Source organism: Galeopterus variegatus, unplaced genomic scaffold (assembly GCF_000696425.1).
Source record: "Galeopterus variegatus unplaced genomic scaffold, G_variegatus-3.0.2 Scaffold2281, whole genome shotgun sequence".
NCBI lineage: Eukaryota > Metazoa > Chordata > Mammalia > Dermoptera > Cynocephalidae > Galeopterus > Galeopterus variegatus.
In genome coordinates, this window is record NW_007728392.1 from 213,366 (window position 1) to 238,923 (window position 25,558).

Consider the following 25,558-nt stretch of genomic DNA (forward strand, 5'->3'; position numbering starts at 1 on the left):
TTTCATACCATTGGTTATTTGATTTTGTTGCTGTGATGGACATGATTTCTGTTTTTACTTTTAATTTTTTCCCTTCAGAATGAATGTAATTTTGAAAATGTAGGCCTTTGAAATTAAGAATTATGCTATATTAACTGTATTTATCCAATTTAATATGGAAGTGGAATTTTCTTAATAAAACTTTTCACAGGCAATAAAAATTAAAGGCTGTATTTCTCTCATTTTTATACACAAATAATACTGAAGAAGTTATTGGACATATAACCAGAAATGTGATTGCTGGACTATATAGTAGTTCTGTTTTTGATTTTGGACAAACCCTCATACTGTTTTCTATAGTGACTATACAAGTTTGCATTCCCACCAACAACATTTGAGGGTTCCCATTTGTCCACACCCTCACCAACACTTGTCATCTCTTCTCTTTTTTTAAAAATTTTAACTTCTCAGTACACATTGTAGTTGATTTTCATGTCCCTTAATTCATTCCTCTTTCCCCCTCCCTCTCTTCACCCCCACTACATCATATCTGTTTACTTGTCTTAACAAGTTCAAGGAATTGTTGTGATTCATGTGTCTTCTTTCCCCCCCCACTCTTCATCAGTTTATATATTTATTTATTTATTTATTTATTTTAGCTTCCACAAATAAGTGAGAACATGTGGTATTTCTCCTTCTGTGTTTGACTTGTTTCACTTAATATAATTTTCTCTAAGTCCATCCATGTTGTTGCAAATGGTAGCATTTCATTCTTTTTTATAGCAGAGTAGTATTCCATTGTATAGATATACCATAGTTTCCTTATCCACTCTTCTTATGATGGATATTTGAGCTGGTTATAACTCTAGGCTATTGTAAATCATGCTGCAATAAAGATGGGAGTACAGGTATCCCTTCAGCATGATGATTTCCACTCCTCTGGGAATACTCCGAGCAGTGAAATAGCTGGGTTGTATGGTAGATCTATCTGTAATTGTTTGAAGAACCTCCATACCATTTTCTATAAAGGCTGCACCATTTTGCAGTCCTAACAACAGTGTATGAGAGTTCCTTTTTCTCCACAACCTTGCCAGCTTTTATCATTCTCAGACCTTTGAATATTAGCCACCCTAACTGGAGTCATCTCTTGTCTTTTTGATAATAACCACCCTAACAGGTATGAGGTGATATCTAATTGTGGTTTTGATTTGTGGTTCCCTGATTGTTAGTGATGTTGATCACTTTTCTATATGTGTATTGGTCATTTATATGTCTTTTTTGGAAAAATGCCTATTCAGGCCCTTTGTCCATTTTTAAATTGAGTCATTTGTTTTTTTGCTATTGAGTTGTATGTGTTTCTTACATATTTTAGATATTATTCCCTTATCAGACATATGATTTGCATATATTTTCTTCTATTCCATAGGTTTCCTTTTCATTTTATTGATTTTCTTTTGCTCAGCAGAACCTTTTTAATTTAATGTAGTCTTACTTGTTTATTTGATCTTTTGTTGTCTCTGATTTTGGTGTCATATTCAAGAAATCATTGACAAGAACAATGTCAAGGAGATTTTCCCCTATATTTTCTTCTAGGATTTTTTTCTGGTTTAGGTCTTACATTTTAGTCTTTAATCCACTTCAAGTTAGTTTTTGTGTATGGGATAAGAGGAGGGTCCAATTTCATTTTTTTTTTATGTGGATATCCTGTTTTCCCAACACCATTTATTAAAAAGACTGTAGTTTCTCCATTTTATACTCTTGGTGCTCTTGTCAAAGATTAGTTGACTGTATATGTGTGGGTTTATTTCTGAGCCCTGTATTCTGTTCCACTAGTTGATGTGTTTGTTTTCATGCCAATACCATACTTCTTTGATTACTATAGCTTTTTAATATAATTTAAAATCAGCAAGTTTGTTTCATTCAACTTTTTTCTTCTTTCTCAAGATTGCTTTACCTATTTGAGATCTTTTGTAGTTCCATAGGAAATGAAATTGGTATCCTGAGATAGCTGCACCCCTATGATCATTTCAGCATTACTCACAATAGCCTAAATATGGAAACAACCTAAATATTTGCCATAGACTGGATGCCCCCCACAACTTCATTGAGGCTTAATCCCCACTGTGATCATTGGGTGTGGGAAATCCTATTATGGTAATAGAAAGGTGGAACCTTGAAGAGGTGATTAGATTATAGGACCATTCTGTAGTGAAGTGGCAAAGGGTGTAATTCTGAGGGCTTTAAAAGGAGAAGGCATGAGGAGCTATCTCCCTCTCTGCTCTCTCTGCTTCCATCATCTTGCAATGTAAGACCCCTGGGTCACTGTCGCCTCCACCAGGTGGACTTTGGGCTTCCCAGGTTCAGAAATTGTGAGCAATAAATTTTGTTTTCTTTATAAACCACCCGGTTGCAGGTATTTTGTTATAAGCAACAGAAAAGGAGTAATACAGTATCTATCAATAGATGAATGGGTAAATAAAAAATGATACACACACACACACACACACACACACACACACACACACACATACATACATACACAATGGAATATTATTCAGCCATCAGAAAAATATATCATTTGCAACAACATAGATGAACCTGGAAGACATTATGCTGAGAAAAATAAGCCAGACACAGAAAGACAAATACTGGCTACGTGATCTCAGTTGTATGTTGAATCTAAAAAGGTCAAAGTCACAGGAAAAGAGAATAGAATGATGGTTGCCAGGGGCTAAGAGGTGGGGGAAATGGGGAGATGTTGGTCCAAGGGTACAAACTATTCACAGTAAAAAAATCAAATAATCTAATTAAAAGTGGACAAAGGATCTGAACAGACATTTTTCAAAGGAAGACATACAAATGGCCCACAGGTACATGAAAAAATGCTCAACATCACTGATCATCAGGAAATGCAAATCAAAACCACACTGAGATATCATCTCACCCCAGCTAGACTGGCTATTATCAAAAAGACTGAGAATAACAAGTGCTGGAAGGGACGTGGAGAAAAGGGAACTCCTTTACACTGTTGGTGAGACTGTAAATTAATACAGTCATTATGGAAAACAGTATGGAGGTTTCTCAAACAACTACAGATAAAACTACCACGTGATCCAGCAATCCCACTGCTGGGTATATACACGAAGGAATGGAAATCATCATGTCAAAGGGATACTTGCACTCCCATGTTTATCACAGCTCTATTTACAATAGCCAAGTTTTGGAACCAACCCAGATGTCCATCGACAGATGACTGGATAAGTGTAGTATACATACACAAGGGAATACTACATAGCCATTAAAAGGAAAAAGAGAGAGAGAGAGAGAGAGAGAGAGAAAGGAAAGAAAGAAAGAAAGAAAGAAAGAAAGAATGCCATTTGCAGCAACATGGATGATCTTGGACAAAATTATGTTAAGTGAAATAAGCCTGACACAAAAAGAGAAATACTGCATGTCCTGACTCATAAGTGGGTGCTAACAAAGAAGGAAAGAAAAAGAAAGAAAGGAAGGAAGGAAAGAAAGAAGGAAGGGAAGGAGGGAGGCCACAATAAAACATTAAACTTTCAGAAGGAGAGAACAGACCTATAGTTATAGTTATAGATGGGAGGGTTTAGGAAGTAATTGGGTAAGGGACACAAAGATTAATCTATCATGAACGTGCTGATAAAATTGATTTGATCATCACATACTGTACACAAATACTGATAGTCAAATCTGAACCCCATAGATATGATAATCAATTATGTTTCAATTTAAAAAAATAAAAATAAATATAATGAATTAGTAAGTAAATAAATAATAAGTCGAACTTTTAGGAGGAGAGAGTAAAACTGTGGTTACTAGAGGCAGTAAAGGGGAGGGTGGAGAGAAGATAGGGAGACGTTGGTTAATGGACACACAATTAGAGCTAGATAGGAAAAATAAGTTCTGTTGGTGTATAGTAGAGCTATGCATCTATAATTAACAATAATTTACTGCATATCATTGAGTGGCTAGAAAAGAGGAGATCAAATGTCTACATTACAAAGAATGATTAAGCTTTGCAATGATGAACATACTAATAACCCTGATATGATCTTACTTTGTATACATGTATTGAAATACAATTCTGTATCCCATAAATGTGTACAATGAATATGTTTCAATAAAAGGCAATAAATAAAAAGAAAAAGAAAGCAGAAAAAACTAAAATGAATGAGTTTTCAATATCCAATATAAATCAAGGTGACTGTAGTTAATAAAAACGTATTGTATTTTTCACAAAAAACCAGTAGATTTTCAGTGTTCTCACCACAAAAATGCTAATTATGTGAAGTAGTTCACATCTTAATTATCTCTATTTAGCCATTTCATATGTGCACATGTATCAAAACACCAAGTTGTAAATCATAAATATGTGCAATTTTTATTTGTTAATTAAAAAATAAGTAAAAAATAATAAAGAAAACAGTGTGCTGAATGAAAAGCAGTGAAAAAGACTGAATACTCTAGGATTTCATTTCTAATAATTATCTATAATAAGCAAATCTATGGAGACACAAAGTAGTGTTTGCCTGGGGAGTGTGGAGTGGCAAGATGCAAGCACACAATAGACTGACAGTTGGATTTAACCAAGATTGTGGTCAAATGTAGCTTAAATATTCCTTTTCCATTTTGTTAATACTGATGTAGAAATTCATTGAAATGGCTCATATCTTTGTACATCTGATTGCGTAAAGGAAATTATGCATGGCCTATAAAAGATATTTAGATTTTGTAAGCATCAATGATCTTTATACAAAAGAGGCAACAGAAATAAATGTATTTTGGAAGAATCATTTCCTTTGTTCCATGTTTTCATGGGTCTCTTCTCATATTTTTCTTCTGTATGTAGCATTTTTCTGGCTGGCTGTTCAATAAAAGTGAATAGTTTAATGAAGTATTTAATAGAAATTTTAGGTTTTTATGTGTTAGCTTGTTACACTAATTACATGTAGTGTAACATGCTAAAGCATAGAAAAGCATTTCATGTCGATATTATATAATTCTTGTTTACTTTTACCTCTTTTCTAGGTATCTTCAGATCTTCCAATAGTGTGGGGAATTCCACAAGTCACTATACATGCTGGTAATTCAATTCCATACATTCTGCATGTGTCGCCTTGGAAACGTGGTGTATTCAAAGGTATCAAATTTATTAATGAAATATTATTATTAACTACCACAGCAGGATAGAAATATGAGGAGAAGCAATAAAAATCTAATCTATATTTACTCTTTCTAGTAAATGGCCCAGGAGGAAATTTAATTTTGCATTTCAGTCATAAGCTTTCTAAATGATCAGAGCTTTGTGGCATACATTTTACATGTAGTGCTATATTATCTTGGCCATTTATTTAAATTTATTTGTGAAGCAAATTACTAAAAGTGGAAATATTTACTTTAGGGTATTTACATTTAAAATTTGATAAAATACTTTCAAATAGTTCTGCCAATTTATGAACCTGACAGAATTCTATGATTATGTCTGTTTACAGGACTGGGTATTTTAATAAAATATCTACATGCACTTAATTGATATATAAAAATAGGTTAAAGTTTTAGTATGTGTAAAGATTTCTTCCTTTGTTTCTAAAAAATCATATATTCATACAATTGCTCTGATGGTCCCTGAACAGAATTACTTGCTTGGGAATGGGGATCGGAAGTATTTTTATAAGTTTGAAGAGAGCAGGGTAAGAACTGATAGAAAGTAATAGCGAGAACTGAGGGGCTGTGATTCATCAAAGGAATAAGTTGTCCCAGTTAGGAGAGAATTAAATGCCCCACTAGTAATTGGATTTTGCTATGGAAATTATTATAAGGAAGGTAAGTGGATACAGCTTTAGAAGTGCAGAGAGCATATACCTAGCAGTGACCTTGTGCTCCCTAGAAATACAGGCCTCTCATTCCTGCTTGCCTCAACAAAGAATGTTTGAGGGAAGGGTCTATATCTAGCATAGAAGGTATAGAGACCTGCTGCCAAGAAGAAAGTACAGAGTAGACTGAATGTCAATGCCATTAACAAACAGTAGGAAAATTTCAGAATGCCAAATACAATGATTCAATTATTACCACGGTGATAGAAGGTACTGTGTAGTAAGAATCCACCTACCCATCTTCATTCCCTGCTTCTGGTGTGCTTAACCTCAGGTGTTCACACAGCAGTAGTCATTAGCGTCTCATGAAATCTTCCCATTGCTTTTGGGATGTTTGGCTTTACATAGCCCATTAATAAGTGTCCATGTGATAGGAATATTTGAGCTGTAGTGACCCTATTTCAGCCATTTCAATAAAGTAACATATTTCACCATTTTTATAGGTAATCCAGAAAATGTAAATTGATTTAAAGAAATTTAAATTTCAGTTTTCATTTCAGTTTGTCAATGACAGTACTAATAGTTAGTGGATTTTGGTTATTTTTCGAATTTTAACTAGTCTTTTGTAAAAAGCAACAAGTCATTCAAAATTGGCATGATTATTTTTGACAAAACATAATAAATCTCAGTTTTCTGTTTTATGGAAAACAGTATTTCTGATTCTTATAGGAAACAGAAAAGGAACCACAAACTGTGGATTATTGAATTAGGAATACTTATGACCACCTTAAACAAAGCCCCTGGCCCATGAATCAGACTCTTAAAATTAATGAAACGAACCTCAGAATAATTAAATAATTAGATTAAGGGTGACTTTCTTTTGTCTGATTATTTTTTGTTGGTTTTGGGAGCTTTTGTGAGACCATAACATTTCAATACGTATTTTCACTAATCAGATATGAACTCTTTTAGCATGTTGGTTTGAAAGAATTTAGAAGGAATTTAATTTAAGGAAGTTAAAGGCAGCTCAGGGGTAGATTGTTAAATGAGGATGAATCAGGTAAACGTTGCTTGCTATGCAAGAGATTTTGCAGGCTTCATAATTTTGAAAAATATGTACAAGATATGATCACAATAGCTCTTCCCAGGACAATGCCTTAGAGTTGAATTAATCATGCCATTGCACCTTAGAAAAACAGTTTTGGAAAAAGAAAATTAGCTCCAATTTTTCTTGATATTACTACTGGAAGACTTCTACAGTATATTATGCAGTGTAAACATAATTTCATCAGAAAAGCTGCTAACTAATCTGAAATAATATAAATAAAACTAGACTATATGGAATCACAAAAGGTCCTGTATAGCTAAAGAAACCTTGAACAAAAAGAACAAAGTTGGAGTCATTGGCTTTGAAATATAGTATAAAGCTATAGTAACCAAAACAGCATAAAAATAGACAAATAAACCAATGGAACAGAATAGAGAGCACTGAAATAAACCCACACTCTTACAGCCAACTGATTTTCAGCAAAGGGGACAAGAATTTTCATGGGGAAAGGACAACCTCTTTTATAAGTGATTCTGGGAAAACTGGACATCCACATGCTGAAGACTGAAACTCGACCTCTATCTCTCACCATACATAAAAATCAACTCAAAATAGATCAAATACCTAAATTTAAGACCTGAAACTATGAAACTACTATAAGAAAACTAGGAGAAATGCTACATGAAACAGGAATGGGCAGCACATTTTTGACTGAGACGACAAGGGCACAGGCAACTAGAGCAAAAATATACAAATGAGGCTACATCAAACTGAAAAGCTTCTACATAGCAAGGGACAATATGAACAAAGTGTGTCAGACAAGGGGCCAATACCCAGAATAAACAACTCAACAACAACAACAACAACAACAAAAAACCCAATTAAAAAATAGGTAAAGGGCCTGAACAGCTGAACAGACATTTCTCAGAAGAAGACATACAAATGGCCAATAAGCACATGAAAAAATGCTCAAAATCACTAATCATCAGGGAAATGCAAATTTAAACCAAAATGAGATATCATCTCACCCCAGTTAGAATGGCTGTTATCAACAAGACAGAAAATAACAAATGCTGGTGAGGAGGCAGAGAAGAGGGAACCCTCCTACATTGTTGGTGGGAATGTAAATAGGTGCAGCCACTGTGGAAAAGAGTATGAAGGTTCCTCAGAGAACTAAAAATAGAACTACCTTACAACCTAGCAACTGGGTATATACCCAAAGGAAATGAAATCAATATATCAAAAAGACACCCACACTCCCATGTTTATCACAATGCTATTCACAATAGCCAAGAGATGGAATCAACCTAAATGCCCATAAACGTATGAATGCATTTAAAAAAAACTGGTATATATGCACAATGGAATACTATTCAGCTATAAAAAGAAATTATATCTTATCACTTGCAGCAACGTGGATGGAACTGGAAACCATCATGTTAAGTGAAGTAAGTCAGGCACAGAAAGACAAATACTGCATGATCTCACTCATATGTGGAACTAAAAAAATAATAATAGTAAGTGGTCCTCACAGAAGTAGAGAGTGGAATAATGGTTATCAGAGGCTGGGAAGGAAGGAGGAGTAGTGGACTGATGGGTACAAAACTATGCTGTCTACTCTAAGCGAATCATTGTGCAGTATAAGCATGTATTAAAACAACACGCTGTACCCCACAAATATGTACAAGTAAATGTCAAAATAAATAAAGGAAAACTAGACTATAAAAATTTCACACATATATTGAGAATTTCCTTATTTGTTCTAGTTAAAGTAGTGTATCAGCATATGTATGTCAGTGATGTTTAAAAAAAACTTTGTGCTCATTTAAATTTTCTTCTTAATTATATAATAAGTTTTTACTAAAGGCCTATAATTTGGAAAGTCTTTATAAACATAGTAGCTATAAACAAAGCTGACATTCAACCTATTATGCTTTCCCTCTTAAAATATTGTCACAGTTGCTCATAAGTTGGCAAAAAGTTTGAGCTCCACTACAGTGGGACCTTTTCCTGTCTAGCAACACAGTCCCTCCCCCAGACCTCTCGATCCTGGATCTCCCATCAATTAATTCAGCAGTAACTAAATGGTTAACACTTAAAGCATCAGAGGGCCTCAGGACCTTGATTAGGCATCCTTTCTGATTGGTCAGTGCTGGGATATAGGTTTGTTAATTATTTTGAATATTACCACTATAGCCAAACATGGATGTGATATGGCTACTGCCTCCCAGGAATTCATATCTGGTGGTGGAAATAGCTATCCATTAATCATCTCAATCAAGGTGCACTCGTATCCATAAATCATCTCAATCAAGGTGCACTCTGAAATACTGAAAATTTAATCATGGCACTGGGGAACATGGTGGGAGGAAAATATTAATCTATACAGTGGGATTCTGAGAGGGTTTCTCAGAGAGTAATGTGTTTGATATGGACATTGAAGTATGAGTTGAGATTTATCAGCCAGTATGGGTGGGGAGGATGTTTTGCAACAGAACCTTGTTGAAAACATAGAGAAGACAGTTTCTGTAAATAAAAAATAGATGGGTGTGTTTGGACAGAGTGTGTGTGTGTGTGTGTGTGTGTGTGTGTGTGTGTGTGTGTGTGTGTGTGTGTGTAAAGGAATGCAAACTGACATAGAATTACAAATACAGGCAGAATTTGTAGGACAGAGTTTTGTTTTACTTCTTATTGTAGTGGGAGCCATTGAAGATTTCTAAGGAGGCAAGTGGCTTGAATCAACTGAGTTTTAGAAAGAAAAGTATAGAGGTAATATATAGAACAAATGGATGGGGTAAGATAGGACAGTTAGATCTGGGAGATCACTTAAAGTTCCTTTACAATATTCCAGGTAATCAGTTCTTAATATTAGTTTGTGACCCACTTCCAAAAGCAGACCCTAAGAGAAGACTAATTGCTAGTAGTGTATCTGAGAGGTGATTACAGGAAGCACTCTGAGAGAATGTGGAAATAGATGCTGAAGGGAGAAAACCAATAAAAAGTAAGCTAGTTATCAGATTACTGCTGAAAATTGGGGGACCTCATTTGGGACTTTAGGAGAGAATTATCAATTGTCACACTGAAGGGCAAGGAAGTGGGGTATTTATTCAACTCCTTTCCATCACTGATTGAAGTTTGCTCTTTTTTCTTTGTTTTCTTTTTTCTTTTCTTCCTCTTTTTCTTTTGCTCTGCCATCATTTCAATTCTATTTTAGGCAAATTCTATGACAACTGTACCAACTAGTTTCCTCAAACAACCCCTCCCCTCCCCCCACCACCCCTACCATGCCTATGTTTTGCTTGCCCATAATTCCTTTACTCTTTCCTCTGCTGGTATCACTGACATTTCTGCTTGTAGTTGAAAGTAAAAAGCAATTGCAGATTACTGCAAACTCGATGGCCCTGCTCCATACCTGACCTGATGATGGAACAAGGGGGAAAAGCATGAACGGCCATCCTAGGTTGAGATCAGGTACTACCAGAAGCCAAGCTTGTATTTCAAAAACAGGCTCTTCTTGGACATGTTCCCAGCAGGTAAATCTTCACTGGCTTAGAGAACAGGAAGGACTATTTCATAAACACCACTGGCTTTGAATTTCTAGAGACCACCCAGGCCAAGATTACATCCCTGCAGTGCTTCATCACACACTCATTGCTGCAGTACTCACTTTCCTAGTCCTTACTCACAACGGGATGGTTCTCACAAGCAGACCTCACACATCGAGGCTGGGGTAAGAGCATCACAGGACCCACTCATCAATTCAACATCCATCTGAGAAGGAGACTCAACCTCAGGAACTATATCTGTGATCATATGACATGTTGTCTTAGGAGAGGTTGCCTACACTGTGTGGGCCTCCAGTCTGTTATTCACAGACTGCTCAGGACTCCTTTTCACAGCTGGTGAGACTAAGGTAGTTTGCAGTTTTCAGAGTGGGTAGAGGCACAATCTTGGTCTGCAGAGGAGGTGGCTGTTGCTGTAAATTCATTTGAACTTTCTGAGGGCTGTTGCATGGCCTGGAGTGGAGGAGGTTACTGAAGAATTTAACTTGCTGCTGAGTCAGGGGCTGGGGCATCTGTTGTAATGGAGGGGGCTGTAGTTGGGGTGGAGTCAGTTGTGTAGAAGCAGCAGCTACTTCTGCTGCCTGCAACAGTGACCAAGTAACCATCTAGGCTTATTGACTTGGCTGTATAGTAGCTGCACTGGTTTGGCCTAGTTGGAGCCCCCAGGAGGTCACCACTGTAGCTGGGATATGGTAATAGAAGAGGGCAACATCTGTTTGGTAATAATCAACTTGGTGATTCTGGCTGGCTCCTAGCCCCAGAAGATGCCTGATTTTCTACATAGAATGAAAGAGTGGAGTTAACCATAATGGAAAGGGACAGGGCAGAGGGCTCCATTGACACTGTTGCTGGAAATGCTGGGTCAATGGTAGCTGTAGGAGTTGGAGAAGGGGTCTTTGATGGTGGCACTGGATGCAACTCCACTGTTTCCACAGTGGTCTGACACTCTTGGTTGTCTTTATAAGCAGCCAGAGCCTTCAGATACACTTTCTCGGCAGCTTCACTTTTCCACTTATCTACCTGTGTTTGCTCTTCCAAGACTGTCTAACATGGAAGCCACAATTTTTTAAACCTCTCCAAAACTGGCATTGGGATTCTGTGGATGCCTGGTTTTCTACATAGGATGAAAAAGTGGGGTTAACTATAATGGAAGGGGACAGGGCAGGGGGCTCCATTGACATTGGTGCTGGAAATGCTGGGTCAATGGCAGCTGTAGGAGTTGGAGAAGGGTTCTGTGATGGTGGCACTGGATGCAATTCCATTGTTTCCACAGTGGCCTGACACTCTTGGTTGTCTGTATAAGCAGCCAGACCTTCAGATAGTTTCTTGGCAGCTTCACTTTTCCTCTTATGTACCTGTGTTTGCTCTTCCAAGACTGTCTCACATGGAGTCCACAATTTTTGAAACCTCTCCAAAAGAGGCATTGGGATTCTGTCCCTTGATGGCAGCCTGTGTATCACAAAAGAATAAAGGATATGCTGAGAATGGTTTTGGAGGTCCATTAAGATCTTTCTTTTTTCTCTTCTTTGGGGCCTTCTCCCCTCTTTTCTCTTTTTTCTCCTCTCTTTCCTTGCTCCCACCACCACTGTCTTCTGGCTGGGAAGTTGCCTCCAGAATTCCTCAGCATTATCCTCATGAAGTGAACTAGTAAGTGAAGGAGAGTTTGAAAGACAATCCTCAGGTGACTGGGCAGGTAATAGGATGGTAACACCCTCTAAGGTCAAGCTAAGTTGAGAACTCAGTTCCGACTGATCAATGGTCAACTGGCTATGTCCCATCAAACCAGATGTCATGTCTTTCATTGGTACATCAATTGTAACAGGTGGGCTCATGCTATACTGAGTGCCTATAGAATGTCCAAGTCCATGGTCAAGCCCCCTCTCAGGAGTCCTTCCTGCCACCCCGCCCTGCTCCATTAAACCATGGGTCATGTTCACAGACATGTCCAATATCTGGACCCCATATAGGACTGAAAAACTGCCATCCTCTGAGGAAGAAGGGTCTACCAGGTCATCAAAGTGGCCAACCACATCTGAGACAGCCAGTGAGGGATTAGAATCCAAAGAGATAGGCAGGATTTCAAATTCCTCATCACCCAAGCTTGGTGTATGGATTGTCTTGACCCCTGATAGAAAGGGGTGCAAGGGTCCTGTGATTTTCAGGTAATTGTCATTGCCTCCAGTGGAAACTGGAAACCAAAAAAAGCTGTGGAGATAGGTTAGAAGGAGCAGGGAACTAGGTTTGAATGACAGATTCTGACCCTCACATTCTAATAACACTCCCCAAACCCTGCTCTTTCTCCTCTCCTATCAGCCACCTCTCCACGGAACTTCTCTCTTCTGCTTCAACAGGGTCAGCCACCATCTTTCACCAGATTTCTTAGCACTCAGGTTCCTACCTCCACCTTCACACAGACACCTGAAGTTTTCTCTTAAGGCAGGATCCCATGGCAGTGAATCCTCACAGGCAAAGAATTGTTGGAAACCACTAGTGTGTATAGGAACTCTCCTCAGAGGGGATTTTTATTGGGCACCAACAACATGTACTAACATTGGTGTCATGGCATATTCTTTGGTAGGGAGAAATTTTGAGAAATGAATAGACTTGGAATTCTGAGCTACAATCAAGTTCAAAGTGTGCCTGGGTAGAAGTTTATATTTGAATTCCTATTTGGCTATGGAACAAAAAGTGAACATTGACCATTCTAAATGACAGTTAAAGGCAAACAAAACTAGGCCAGTGACAGTGGGTTAAGAACATAATATGATTCAGAAATGTGATTTAGTTTCAAGAGAAACAAAGAGGGAAAAAGGATATCATAACAGGTTGAGTTTCCAGAGAATCAGACTTTGAGATAAGAGATCAACATGTGGGACATTTATTAAGGAATGTCTTCTGATCAACATTTGTGGAAGGAAAGGTAAGAAAGTACATTGACCAGAGAGAGAAGGTGAGCTTCAATGCATGCCCAGTGAAGGCTTCAGCCAACTCATCAAGGTCTCTAAACTGAGATGGCCCTTCAAATTCTCCCAACTTGGGAAAAGGAGACTGGTCTTCAAAGCACTATGCTGATTAATCGTTGAAAGTGGTCTACATGTGGAAGGAGATTTGACCTTAGGTGAGGCTTTTTTTTTTTCCTCAAGCAAGGCAGTGCCTAAAGAGAGCTGATCTTTTTTTTTTATTTTTTTTTTCTTCTTAATTTTATTTTGCCAATATACAATGTGGGTGATTATTGTGGCCCATTACCAAAACCTCCCTCCCACCTCTAAAGAGGGCTGATCTGATGGTCATCTTCCATCTTCCTTTTCGGTAGCTATGGAAGTCTTTCGTTTCTGAAATGGTATATAATTGGTGCATGGGAGTGTCCACCTTAGCAGCATTTGATGAAAATTGAATATGGAAAGATAAGGAAGAAAAGAGAGTCAAACGTACTAAGCAACACTAGGGAACTCTAAGGAACTCTAAGGAAGGTGATACCATTAACTGTGAGAGGGAAGCAATCAGATGGATAGGTTTACTGGTTAGGGAGGGAAAGCCCAGTTCTATCTTGACTTCAAAATGATCTCTTTATGCCAATACATTTCAAAAAAAATGAAAAACATGGAATCAGTCAACCTAGATATAAAAACAAGGAAACTTAAAGAGAAAAAAACAAATAAAACCAAGCAAAAATCACCGTGTTTGCAGACATGAGAAAAATAATGTGTTATTGACTGAATGAATTAAAACATTCCAGCTCAATACTCTCTTCAATAATCATAAAATGACCTTTGTGGTCTCGATAAATATTAGAATACAAAAAGTTAATATCACTGCCCATTATTATAAGATTAATGTATAACAAAATGTAGAAACACAGTAACAGCCTGTTGTTTATTTGCAGTAGTGAAATATGCTGATAAATTTCCATATATCTTAGATAGAAGCTTTGCTTTTTGCACAAGATCAATATTTAGGTAAAGATGGGTAGGCCTTGGGGGCTAGCATGTCCTTTAGTAACAGTGATCCTTAAATTTATTTTGATTGCATCAACATAATATGATTCACAAATATGATTTAGAGATGGCTATAAACATGCATGTTCACAACATAGAGCAAATCACTCCTGATGTAGTGCATAGAAAACTAACTTGTATGTGTAAGAATTAAGGTTGTGTAATTTGGAATAACCTTCATATCATTTTTCTAATACTTTGATTCAGTTGTGCTTTAATAATCTACATAAAACCCATGTCTCTGGCATGACTGTTCTGAGTCCTTTATGAGGATGTCGCACTAATCAGCTCAGTGTCCTTCAGATTGTGAATATCAGGTCCTAAAATAACTTTTAAAAGTCATTTTTAATAACAGCAAACAGCTAGTTGTTTAAACTTGTAAGGATACTCCTAGGACCTCCTTTCTATGTCTACAGATATGAAATTAAATAATTAATTTGGGGTTTGGTGGTCTAAAAATATAATGTGAAATCTGAATCCCAAACCATGCAAGTGTGAGCTCTTTACCTGATGATTTTATTCTCTGGTTCTCATTTATGGCCCCTAAAGCCAAGATTCCAGGCCACCATTGAGCAGCATATATGCTAGAACAAATGTCACTTCCAGTGATGACTCACTACAGTGTTTTTATGCTTTCTTAGTTCCTATGTGTGTTTAACTTAAAATTTTCATTTGGGAGAGGATTCTCTGAATCATTTTCAATATATTATAGAAATGGCAATTCGTAAATATTTTTAAAAACTTTTACTTCATTGTTACCTAGTAAAATTGATGTTTTGAAAAACTTAAGTGTAGGAGTTCATTAATTATCCCTTATGAACTGCTGTATGTGAGCAACAAACATACTTTCATTTCCAAGGAAAATATTTTAGAAATTCTTAGAATCATCAATGACATTTTATTTGTGGCTAAAAAAAAGAAAAGAAAAAGAGAGAGAGATTGGAGAACTCAGGTAACCGAATATCTTCCCTTTGCCAACGGGATTGATGGAAGTGCAACAGAGAAAGGATATAATGAGAATTATTTATTGAATTGTGAGTCATTTAAATGCATGATCAAAAATCGGGCTGTAAGAATTTAATACGTAGGTCATAGCCTGGTGTCCTATAACTATCTCCAAATAACAAGAATATTTTCATGTAGCATGTACTTTGTGTACTTATGGTGCAAGTTTTTTGATGTTATAGAACACTACATGGACTCACTTTAAGGTAATCACCAAGGTACTTTGACTCTCTCTGTTTGCTGCACATTAAAAAACTAAGTACAATGGACCAATGTTTAAGGTTGTTTCCAGACATATTAGTAAATTTAGTTTCTACCCTGAACATTCATGATACAGTAGTGTGAAATCTTCTGTTATTATCCATGACCCTTAGTAACCTGGTACGTCCAGAAAGTTGGTAACAATGATCAATTTTGACATTGCCAACAATCAACCTGTATTTTGTTCAGTAGACCCCAAAGTGCTTTTTTACTTACTGAGAATTGAGTGTGTTTATTGTGTTCAACACAACTATAAATTATAGCCAATGTTCATTTCTAAAAAATTGCACTTCAGAAGTTAGAACACTGGAATGAGATCTATTATGACATTGACACAGGAAAGCCTTCTCCAAAATATTGCAAATAAGCTTCTAGTCAGTTTCAGTAAAGACTTCTTAAAATTTCTTTTCAGTAAACTTCTACTCAATGCCAACACAAAACGTTTAACGTGTGGCAATAAAGTTGTTTACATTAATCCTACATTTAAACTAGGTGGAAATAATTTTTCTATTTGGCATTCTGCTACTTACTGAAATGATATGCTCCCTAGAAAGATATGTATTACCACTTGCTGTCTTTAAAATTGCAAATTTAGTTCAAAATTTGATTTCTAGTGTTATGTGTGATGAGAAGCATTGCTTGTCATGTGTATTTTCAGAATGTGATCTTGAGCAAATGTAGCACCTTTTAATTTCTCATTTTTTATTTAAACCTTGGAAAGTATATTCATGTTATCTATCACATTGCAATGGCAAAATTGCATATCTCGTACTTTGCTATTTCATGTTTCACTATTATTGTGCTGCAAAGGAAGACATTCAGATGTCAAACAATTTGGTCTTCAGTGCTTTTTTAATATATCCCTTTGAAAAAGTTTCAAGATAAAGATTATCATTTTGTTTTGCTTTGTTTTTTAAGTTTTAGCTTTTTTTTTTCTTTAAACAAGATCCCAAAACCAGTATAGTTGGCTTGAGAAAGAAGTTTTTTAAACACTAAATACATCCATAATAGACTTATTTTGATTTTACTTTTATAAAATATTTTTAAAGTATTACTTTCTAAAATATCAAGAAATAATTTCCTTTATAATGAGAACTCTTTGAGATTTATTTGTCTTTCTTCTGGAATATAAACCAAGCTAAATTTTTTCTATCCTGAGTAAACTATACTGTTGCTTTGCCTCCCACGGATTTGTCACACCTTTTCCCCTGGGTGACAGAGCCGCCAAACATTACCCAAAGTCCATCTCTTCTGAGCAATGAGAAGCCCCAAAAAGGGGTTAATCTCCCAGAACCCTCAAGAGAGAGGCATTCCTTCCATTTGGGAAATTAACCCCGAATTGGGGTTCTCTTAAGAATTTATTCTCCAGACCAGGAAGTTAGAGGAGGAGAACATAGGTGGTGTTTTTGCTAAGTACAGTTTAACAAGTTTAACAATAGAAGCTGGTAACATTCAGTAAGACAAGCAAGGTGACCTTCCATAATGCAATTTGCAACAAAAGCTTGATTTTAGCAAACATTCTCTTCTTACAGCAATTTCCCAGTATCTTTACATATCAATCAGTAACCTGTCTGTCTTTGAGCCGGCAACCTTGCTGTGTTACAATTCTTTATCTTATAACAGAGACTATAACCTGGGGAAATTTTTCTGTCCTTTGCAAGGTCAATATTTGAAACTGCAAGGCTTTGGAAAACCAGGCCCTGTGAAGTACATTTGCTTTATGCATACTCCACACCATCCTTTGATTTTTGCCATTTAAATGATGTGCAACTATTTCAGAGCTTCAAACATAATGTTGTAACAATTGAGAATCACTTTAAATAAAATCTAGTTTGAGTTTATGTATCTTAGGAATATCTAATATTTTCCCAAATAAATGCAGCTGTTTTAAAAACCAAAGGTCATCGTTAAATGTGATGGGTTTTTATAATTCCATGTTACATGAAAAACAGACTCTGAATCCCCTACCTGCCACCATTTTCAGGCTCTGTGATTTTGGCCAGGTTATTCAACTCCCCAGAGCTTCAATTTCCTCATTAATGGAATGACAAATATGAATAGTTCCTACATCATCAGTTATTATACCATCAGTGAGCAATAGTGCTGTGAAGCCCCTAACACAAATGTGAAGAAGGTACTAAATAAATACTGGTCTTCTAATTATTTTACGTGATTTGATAAACATAACTTCAATTGCCAATTATGTCATTCTCTAATTATGTGACCTTTGGTAATTTACTTAACCTCATTGAATATCAGGTTTTACTTGTAAAATATAAGTAATATTTCACTTTTCAAATTGATGATGGGCATTAAATGTGAATATATGAAAAGTGCTCATCTAGTAGGTGCTCAATAAATATTGATCACTCTTATTTAGTACACTAACTCTCATCTCCACCCATCTTCCCTTCACATTTGGAAAAACAGTATTTATCAACAAAAAAGATAATGTAGGGGCATTAGTTGCATATAAACACTATGCTCATTAAAATTTACCCTTTATTTTAAATATAGTAGGTCCTGGTAAAAAATCTATATTAGAAACTGGCTTAGGAGATGCATGATACAAATGTAAAATCTACCATTGACATGTATCTTTGAAAAAAGCTATATATAGTATTTGATGTTTGTTAGAATTCCACTTATGATTATCAGTTTCCTTTGTTATGTCTTCTAGTAACTATTGAAAAGCACATGGTTCCTTTATAAGAGAATGTTAATAGAACTATTAACACCAACTACATATACTTCTGTGATCTTCAAACAGTATGTGACATCGGTATTATTTTTCTTGTTTTACCAAGGAGGAAACTAAAGTACAGAGAGTTTAACTTGTTGAGAGTCACATTACCTGTCAATGGCAGAGCTGCCATGTGACCCTGAGACATTTGGCTCCAGAGTATTGTTCCATTGCTTCCTTTAATGTTAAAGGAAACTTAGTGACCATAGCACCATGGAAAATGTCAAGATATTATCTAATGTAGATATCTATTTTCCCTTTGTCCTCACTGTTCCCTTCCTGAGTTGCCAGACAAATGCCTAAAATGCCAGATTGTTGTATATCCCTCTTTTGAAAACTCCCTAACATGATATGTCCCCAGGCTGTCTTAGCTTGTCTCAATGAAAAAGCTAGGGAGAGTGTTATCAAAAGCTTGGCTAAAATTGAATTTGGATCTTGTTGGTTCATTCCAACCACCACCAGCATGGACTGCTATATTTAAGAAGCATAAAAACCAATCAGGCACTACTGTATTTCAAAACAAGTTTTGGTTTCTATAATATATTTTATGCTCTTTGAGGTGACAGGAATGGTTTGCAAAAACAGGGCCTTGAGGCACTATAGAGAGAGTAGATTTGGTATGCTTGGATATTCTCATGGTCCTTTGGACTCTCCTTTTTACTTTTACCATCTCTGCTTTCCCAGGCAGCCTGTGCTCTGATGTTTTATAATGACTTTAGCTGCCTGTATGGCATTACTCTTGAGGGTTTGTGAGCAGTAGACCTTTTCTTCCTGACCCTGATGCCAAAATCAAAATAAGTATTATTTCTAGCCCCAAACCCTACTTCAATGATTTCCTGGAGATAAATTCACTCATGTTGATAGATCTATGAGTGATGTCTTATACTACATTTTCTGCCTTTACATGAGATGATCTGTCTTTTGACTACCAGGCTGGCATTAGCCTCATGACCAACACATGGCAGATAGCTGCAGGTATCCAGTCAATACTAAGTGGAAGAAAATGAATTTCAAAAATTAAATAACTTCTAATTTATTTTAAAATTTACTTGATACTATAATAATAGGAGTGCAATAAGATATGAGAACAAGAAATATTTAATAACTTGAAGAATACCAAGGCTAAATCAGTGTTTATTTAACTTTTAAATCTCAATACTAACAAATAACTCTGTAACCTCCTCTCACACACCAAATTTTGGTGAAATCCATTCAATTAAATATTTTCAAAACTAAAAAAACAAAAAAAAAACTTGAAGAAAAGAGTAAGTTTGGAAACTGCATATACTCTGCCAGGCTGAAGGAAAGATATTCCTGTGACTCCAGTGTGTACCATGGGGCCCACATTTAATTGACACAGCACTCATTTGTAATTCTTGATTATGTATTAGAAACATAGTTTTCCCTGGAGTGTAAGGCAGGCTGGAGATGCTCTACTGAATATAAATTCAGGTTCCTTTAGGAAGAAGGCTCTAGTGGCTGATGAATCCACCTGTGATGTACTGAAGAAAGTCTTTATATTTGAATTTTGAATGGCTAAGATATGTTTAACATATATTAAGAAGATTAAACTTCTCTGTGTGGTGTGTGTGTGTTCTGCTTGGCCAATCAAAATTGTGTATTTTGTGGGAAGTTATTTACAGTCAAATGAAAATGTAATTTGTCAGATCATTGTTTTTTCTCATGTAAGATATAGAACCTCAAATACAGGTGTTACATAAGAATGTCGAATTCAGAGTTTATTGTGAAGTGTTTATTCACACCATTTTTAGGAAAAACTTTTAGAAAATTTTCAAATTCAAAAAACCCTTCAAAAATACTTTCCTAATATTTGATGTATTAAACATAACTTATTGAATTTTAGAATTAGTATGATTAGAAGATCATTCAGAAATTCTGAAACTTTAAAAGGGTTAGAGATAAATTGTTTTTTTTTTTCCTTTTTGTCTATTTTTGTGACCGGCAACGGATCGCAACCCTCAGTGTCGCGCCCGTACCGGACCGGGACCAGCAATAGGATCGCAACCCTCGGTGTTGCGCCCGCACCTCACTCAGCCAGTGAGCGGCCGGTCTGTATGTGGGATCCGAACCCTCGGCGGGAGTGCTGCCGCGCTCCCAAGCAGCGCACTGTAGCAGTGCGCCACCAGGCCGGCCCAGAGATAAATTGTTAAAGGGACACAAAAAATGATTATATTGTGTAATGCTGAATATACTAATTATGCTGATTTAAGCATCACATATTTCAAACAGTTTCTGTACTGCACAGATATGTACAATCAATTACATTTCAATAAAATATATATAAAAAGATTTTTTTGTTTTCAAATATTTTTTAAAGATGGAAATGCTTCAAAAAGGTTTACAAATACTAGTCAATCTTTGCTTGTGATCACTCTTTGCACTCGAATGAAAAGTGATCCCCCTTGTTATTGCATGGATAGGGGCTGAAAGATGCTTTTAATACTAAAATTTCTTTTCTTTCATGTAGAAATAATTCACAAAAATAAGTTTACAATAAAATGAAACAAAAAAGAAATTTTTACATGGATACTTAGGAAACTGCATTGGGTTGAATGTCCCCCCAGAAATCCCCACTGTAACTGTTGAGGTTGGGAAGTCTTATTATGGTAATTGAAAGGTGGGGCCTAGTGAATGGATTAATAATGGTGGTCAGGGGCATGGTTTTGAGGGCTTTAAAAGAAGACCACGTGAGAGGTTAGTCTCTCACCACTCTGCTATTTTCTGCCATGTGAGACCTCTGAATCACTGTTGCCACCACCAAGACCCTCACCAGACGTCTTCCCTGGACTTTAGACTTCCCAACCTCCGAAATTGTAAGCAGTGAATTTTGTTTTATTATAATAATCCAGTTCCAGGTATTTTGTCATGTGCAGCAGAAATGGATTAATACAGAAGCCAACGTCATAGTGCAGTGAATCCAAACAAATGACCAAACGATCGCATTTGATACCACTGAACCATACTTGACTTTATGGACCTAAGAACACATGCTGATAATAGAGATAATAGATAGATAAGAAGTTAGATAGGATAGAGAGATATGACAGAGAGACAGACAAAGTTCTTCTGGATATACAAATATGGTGGCTTCATTAATTATCTTGTGTTAATTATGTTGCACTTGACATTGTCTAGTGCTGGAAGATTCCCGCAAGTGATGTTAATTCCACTTACACACCCTGTTTGTACAATATTTCTGATTTAAGGAAATGGTTCACACTTTCTATTGTTGTCCTGCTGAGCAGTGTTTAACAGGGAGTGGTGGATATATTCTCTGAAACATACAATATATATTTTAACAACTTTATGTAGTGTAATTGGCATACAATAAATTGTGTTTATTTGAGTATACATTTTGAGAAATTTTAATTATGTATATATACATGAAACTATTGACACAACTGAGGTAATGAATATCTCTGTCACTCCAAAAAGTTTCCTTGTGTCCATTTTTAATCCCTGAAGCCATCTGTACCATCATCACTTTAACATCTTTCCTTAGCCTCTGTTCTTCATCAGCCACATAATTTTGCTTTTTCCACCTTGCCTTTTGGTCTCCTATGAAGGGGAAATAATACTAAAGAAAGTGAGTTAAAAATAATCTTGAAATGAGGAGAGAGAAAAAAAGGAGAGAAGATCGAGGGTTAGCAGAGGACTCCTCAGGCCATCTCAGCCGCACTACTCAAATTTTATAGGACAGTATGATATTAGAAAAGCAAACTTTATTCAAATGTATCAGCTCATGTGTAATATGATGTGCACAGAGCAAACATTAATGACAAAATTTCTTGACCAAATTAATTTACCTCCAGGAAATTCACATGTTGATAAAATTTCAGCCATACAGAGATTTTCCTTAACGGCATTCCTCCTTAGCAATAGGGAATGGTGAAGCATGAAACCAGTGGAGGAAGCAGGGAGGGTGTGAGCGGACCAGGTGCAAAGACAGCAAAGACCTTGCCAGATTTACCCGTTGCTATGGAAATGGGCTTTTGAAGGTTTTCTAAGGGATAACATAGTTCAGGTGACTAATGAGCAATGTCTGAGACCTATGACTTTAGATCAAATTCAATGTTCTGTAAGTATGTGAGTGATTTTACTATTTTCCAATCAAAAGCCTATTTATTCTGTGATATATTTGGTGATATTTAGAAATGACTTAATGTGCCCTTTCTCGTATTCTATGCCAGGGAAATGTATATGTCTTTGCCACTTACTAGGCTAAGTTACCCAAGCTTCTCTAAGACCCAAGTTACTCAGCTTCAAAATGGGCCTGAGGAGTAATTAACTCATATGTTTATTGCAAGAGTTAACCAAGCATTCAGCATATGCCTAGCACAGAGTAAGTTTTAGATAAATATTTTTTAATTATTATTTTCAAAGAAAACCCATTAATATAAAATTGCATTTCTCAGCCTTAAACTTGAGTCTTGATATTTAGATTTTACAAGACAATATGTAATTTAAAAAAGAAACAGCCCTTAATTTTAAAAAAATGAATTATGTACTAGAAAATGTTTTACTGAGTGTTAAAAACAAAGTGCTTTGAAAAAACCACTTAAGAGTGTTTAGCAGACAAAAAAGTCTATTTTTCAAAATAAAAACCCGTGCTATTGAAAATATAATGTCTATAATTAATATTCTTATTAGGTTGTTGTTTTGGTTTTTTTTCTCACACTCTCTTCAGACAAACTGAAAATCTCCTTTAAGTCAAAGATGCCATATCTTAATGTGAAGAGTTTGCTTTTACTAATTACTATTATTTCTGTTATATTTGTAGCTCTTCCAAAGCAATGTAATAGTTTTTCTTTTTTTTTTTTTTTTTTTTTTTTTTTTTTTTTTTTTTTTTTTTTTTTTTTTTTTAAAAGCGCTTCCCAAGCGGCGCACTATCCAGTGCGCCACCGGGCCGGCCCAATGTAATAGTTTTTCTACCATTCCCACAAACATAATCATCACTAACAATCAAGTTTATATTCATTTTTGTTTCTTTTTGGATTGGTTGACCTTAGCATGATGAGTGGACTATAGGGAACAAAATAATCACATATACATATACTGTGAAAAATTATCATGTTTTCCTTTCATACTCATTATTTGCTCATTATTCACTCATTATGTACTGCATTTGGTTTGAAGGTTCATTGCTGACAATCAGGTTGCTGAGTCTAATGTTATTCTTGTAAAAAGTGTGCAAGAATTTGACTGCTTGTCTCTTCCACAGTAGCTAATTAATAACTCAAAATAGTGGTGAAATTTAAAAAGATACTTCTTTAGAAATAAAATTAACATTACATTGCCAAGTAAAAGGTTCTTTATTGGAAAAATTGTGTGTAAATTATTGCATAATTATATGATGCAATTTTTAAAAATTTTCTTTCAATGAAAACAAACTATTGACTAGACTTATAATAGCTTCAATAGTTCTCTTCCCCATTTCTATTTTTTTCAGTTAAATGCTTAACTTAATTTCTCACTTTGTTTTATAAAATATGATATTGTACTCATATATGGCTTTTGAATTATTTTACAATTTATTGTCCAATTCCTATTTGTTAAGGGATAATAAAAATGTAATAAACATTAAATGAGTGAGTTGAGGGGAAGAAAAAATATGCTGAGCATATAATGGACTGAAAGGACTAAGACTGAGAATGTGTACCTTTAATTCTTAAGAGTGCTTCCCAGCATGTGAAAAATTGATTAGGCTTCCTTATTATTCAGTCCACATATATTGCATTATGTTTGTACGGTTGCTCAAATATTGGCTTTATCTAAGTGAATTGCTTTCTTAATTTCCTTTTCAAATTGTTCATTGCTAGTTTATGGAAATTAGACTGACTTTGCATGTTGATTTTGTTTAATAAAATGAATGGTATAACAGTTTCTTGTGAAATATTTAAAGTTTTCTACAGATAACAAACATCATGTCTTCTGTGAAAAGGGAAAACTTTACTTTTTCTTTTCCAAATAGTGTGTTGTTGTTGTTGTTATTATTATTATTATTATTATTATTATTATTATTATTATTATTATTATTATTATTATTATTATTATTATTATTATTATTATTATTATTATTATTATTATTATTATTATTATTTTGCATAATTGCTCTGCCTAGAAATTTCAAAGCTATATTGAATAGAAGTGGCAAAAGCAGGCATCCTTGCCTCGTTCCTGATCTTAGAGGAAAAGCTTTCAGTCCTTTACCGTTAAGTACAATGTTAGCTTTGAGTTTTTCATACATGGCCATTACCATGTTGAGAAAGTTCCCTTCTATTTCTAGTTTATTGATTGCTTTTATCATGAAAGGGTGTTGAATTTTGTCAGATACATTTTATGCATGAATTGAGATAATCATTTTTTTTCCTTAATTCTATTAATGTGGTGTATTACCGTGACTGGTTTTCCTATAGTGAAGCACTCTTCATTCATTCATTCTGGAAATGAATCTTCCTTGGTCATTATATATAATCCTTTAAAAATGCTGCTGAATTCAATTTGCCAATGTTTTGTTGAGGATTTTTGCATTGATGTTCACAAGAGATATTATACTTTAGTTTTCTTATCTTATAGTGTCTTTGGCTTTGGTGTTAGGGCAACGGAGGCCTCCTATAATGAATTAAGATGTGTTCTCTTCAGTTTTTTGGAGGTGTTTAAGAAAGATTGGTGTTGGGCTGCCCGGTGGCGCACTGCTACAGTGTGCCGCTTGGGAGTGCGGCGGCGCTCCTGCTGAGGGTTTGGATCCCACATACAGACCGGTTCCCGCTCACTGGCTGAGCGAGGTGCGGGCGCAACACCAAGGGTTGCGATCCCATTGCTGGTCCCGGTCCGGTACGGGCGCGACACTGAGGTTTGCGGTCCGTTGCCGGACACGAAAAAAGACAAAAAGGAAAAAAAAAAAAATCTGTTGTTGGGCCGAGCCCGTGGCGCACTCAGGAGAGTGCGGCACACTCAGGAGAGTGCGGCGCTGGGAGCGAAGCAACGCTCCTGCCGCGGGTTCGGATCCTATATAGGGATGGCTGGTGGGCTCACTGGCTGAGCGAGGTGCGGGCGCAACACCAAGGGTTGCGATCCCATTGCTGGTCCCGGTCCGGGGCGGGCGG

General features: G+C 36.0%; 1 protein-coding gene and 1 pseudogene across 1 annotated transcript in view; one reads left to right on the forward strand and one right to left on the reverse strand.

Moving 5' to 3' along the window:
• LOC103597327 (chromosome unknown open reading frame, human CXorf30) overlaps positions 1-25,558 on the forward strand; it is a gene marked incomplete at its 3' end in the record, with an annotated part of 119,539 nt that overhangs the window by 27,419 nt on the left and 66,562 nt on the right. Inside the window, exon 5 of the mRNA XM_008581150.1 lies at positions 5,032-5,143. Coding sequence (XP_008579372.1) covers positions 5,032-5,143 — 112 coding nt within the window. The remainder of the gene's footprint in view (positions 1-5,031; positions 5,144-25,558) is intronic.
• On the reverse strand, positions 10,431-12,791 carry LOC103597324 (annotated as a pseudogene).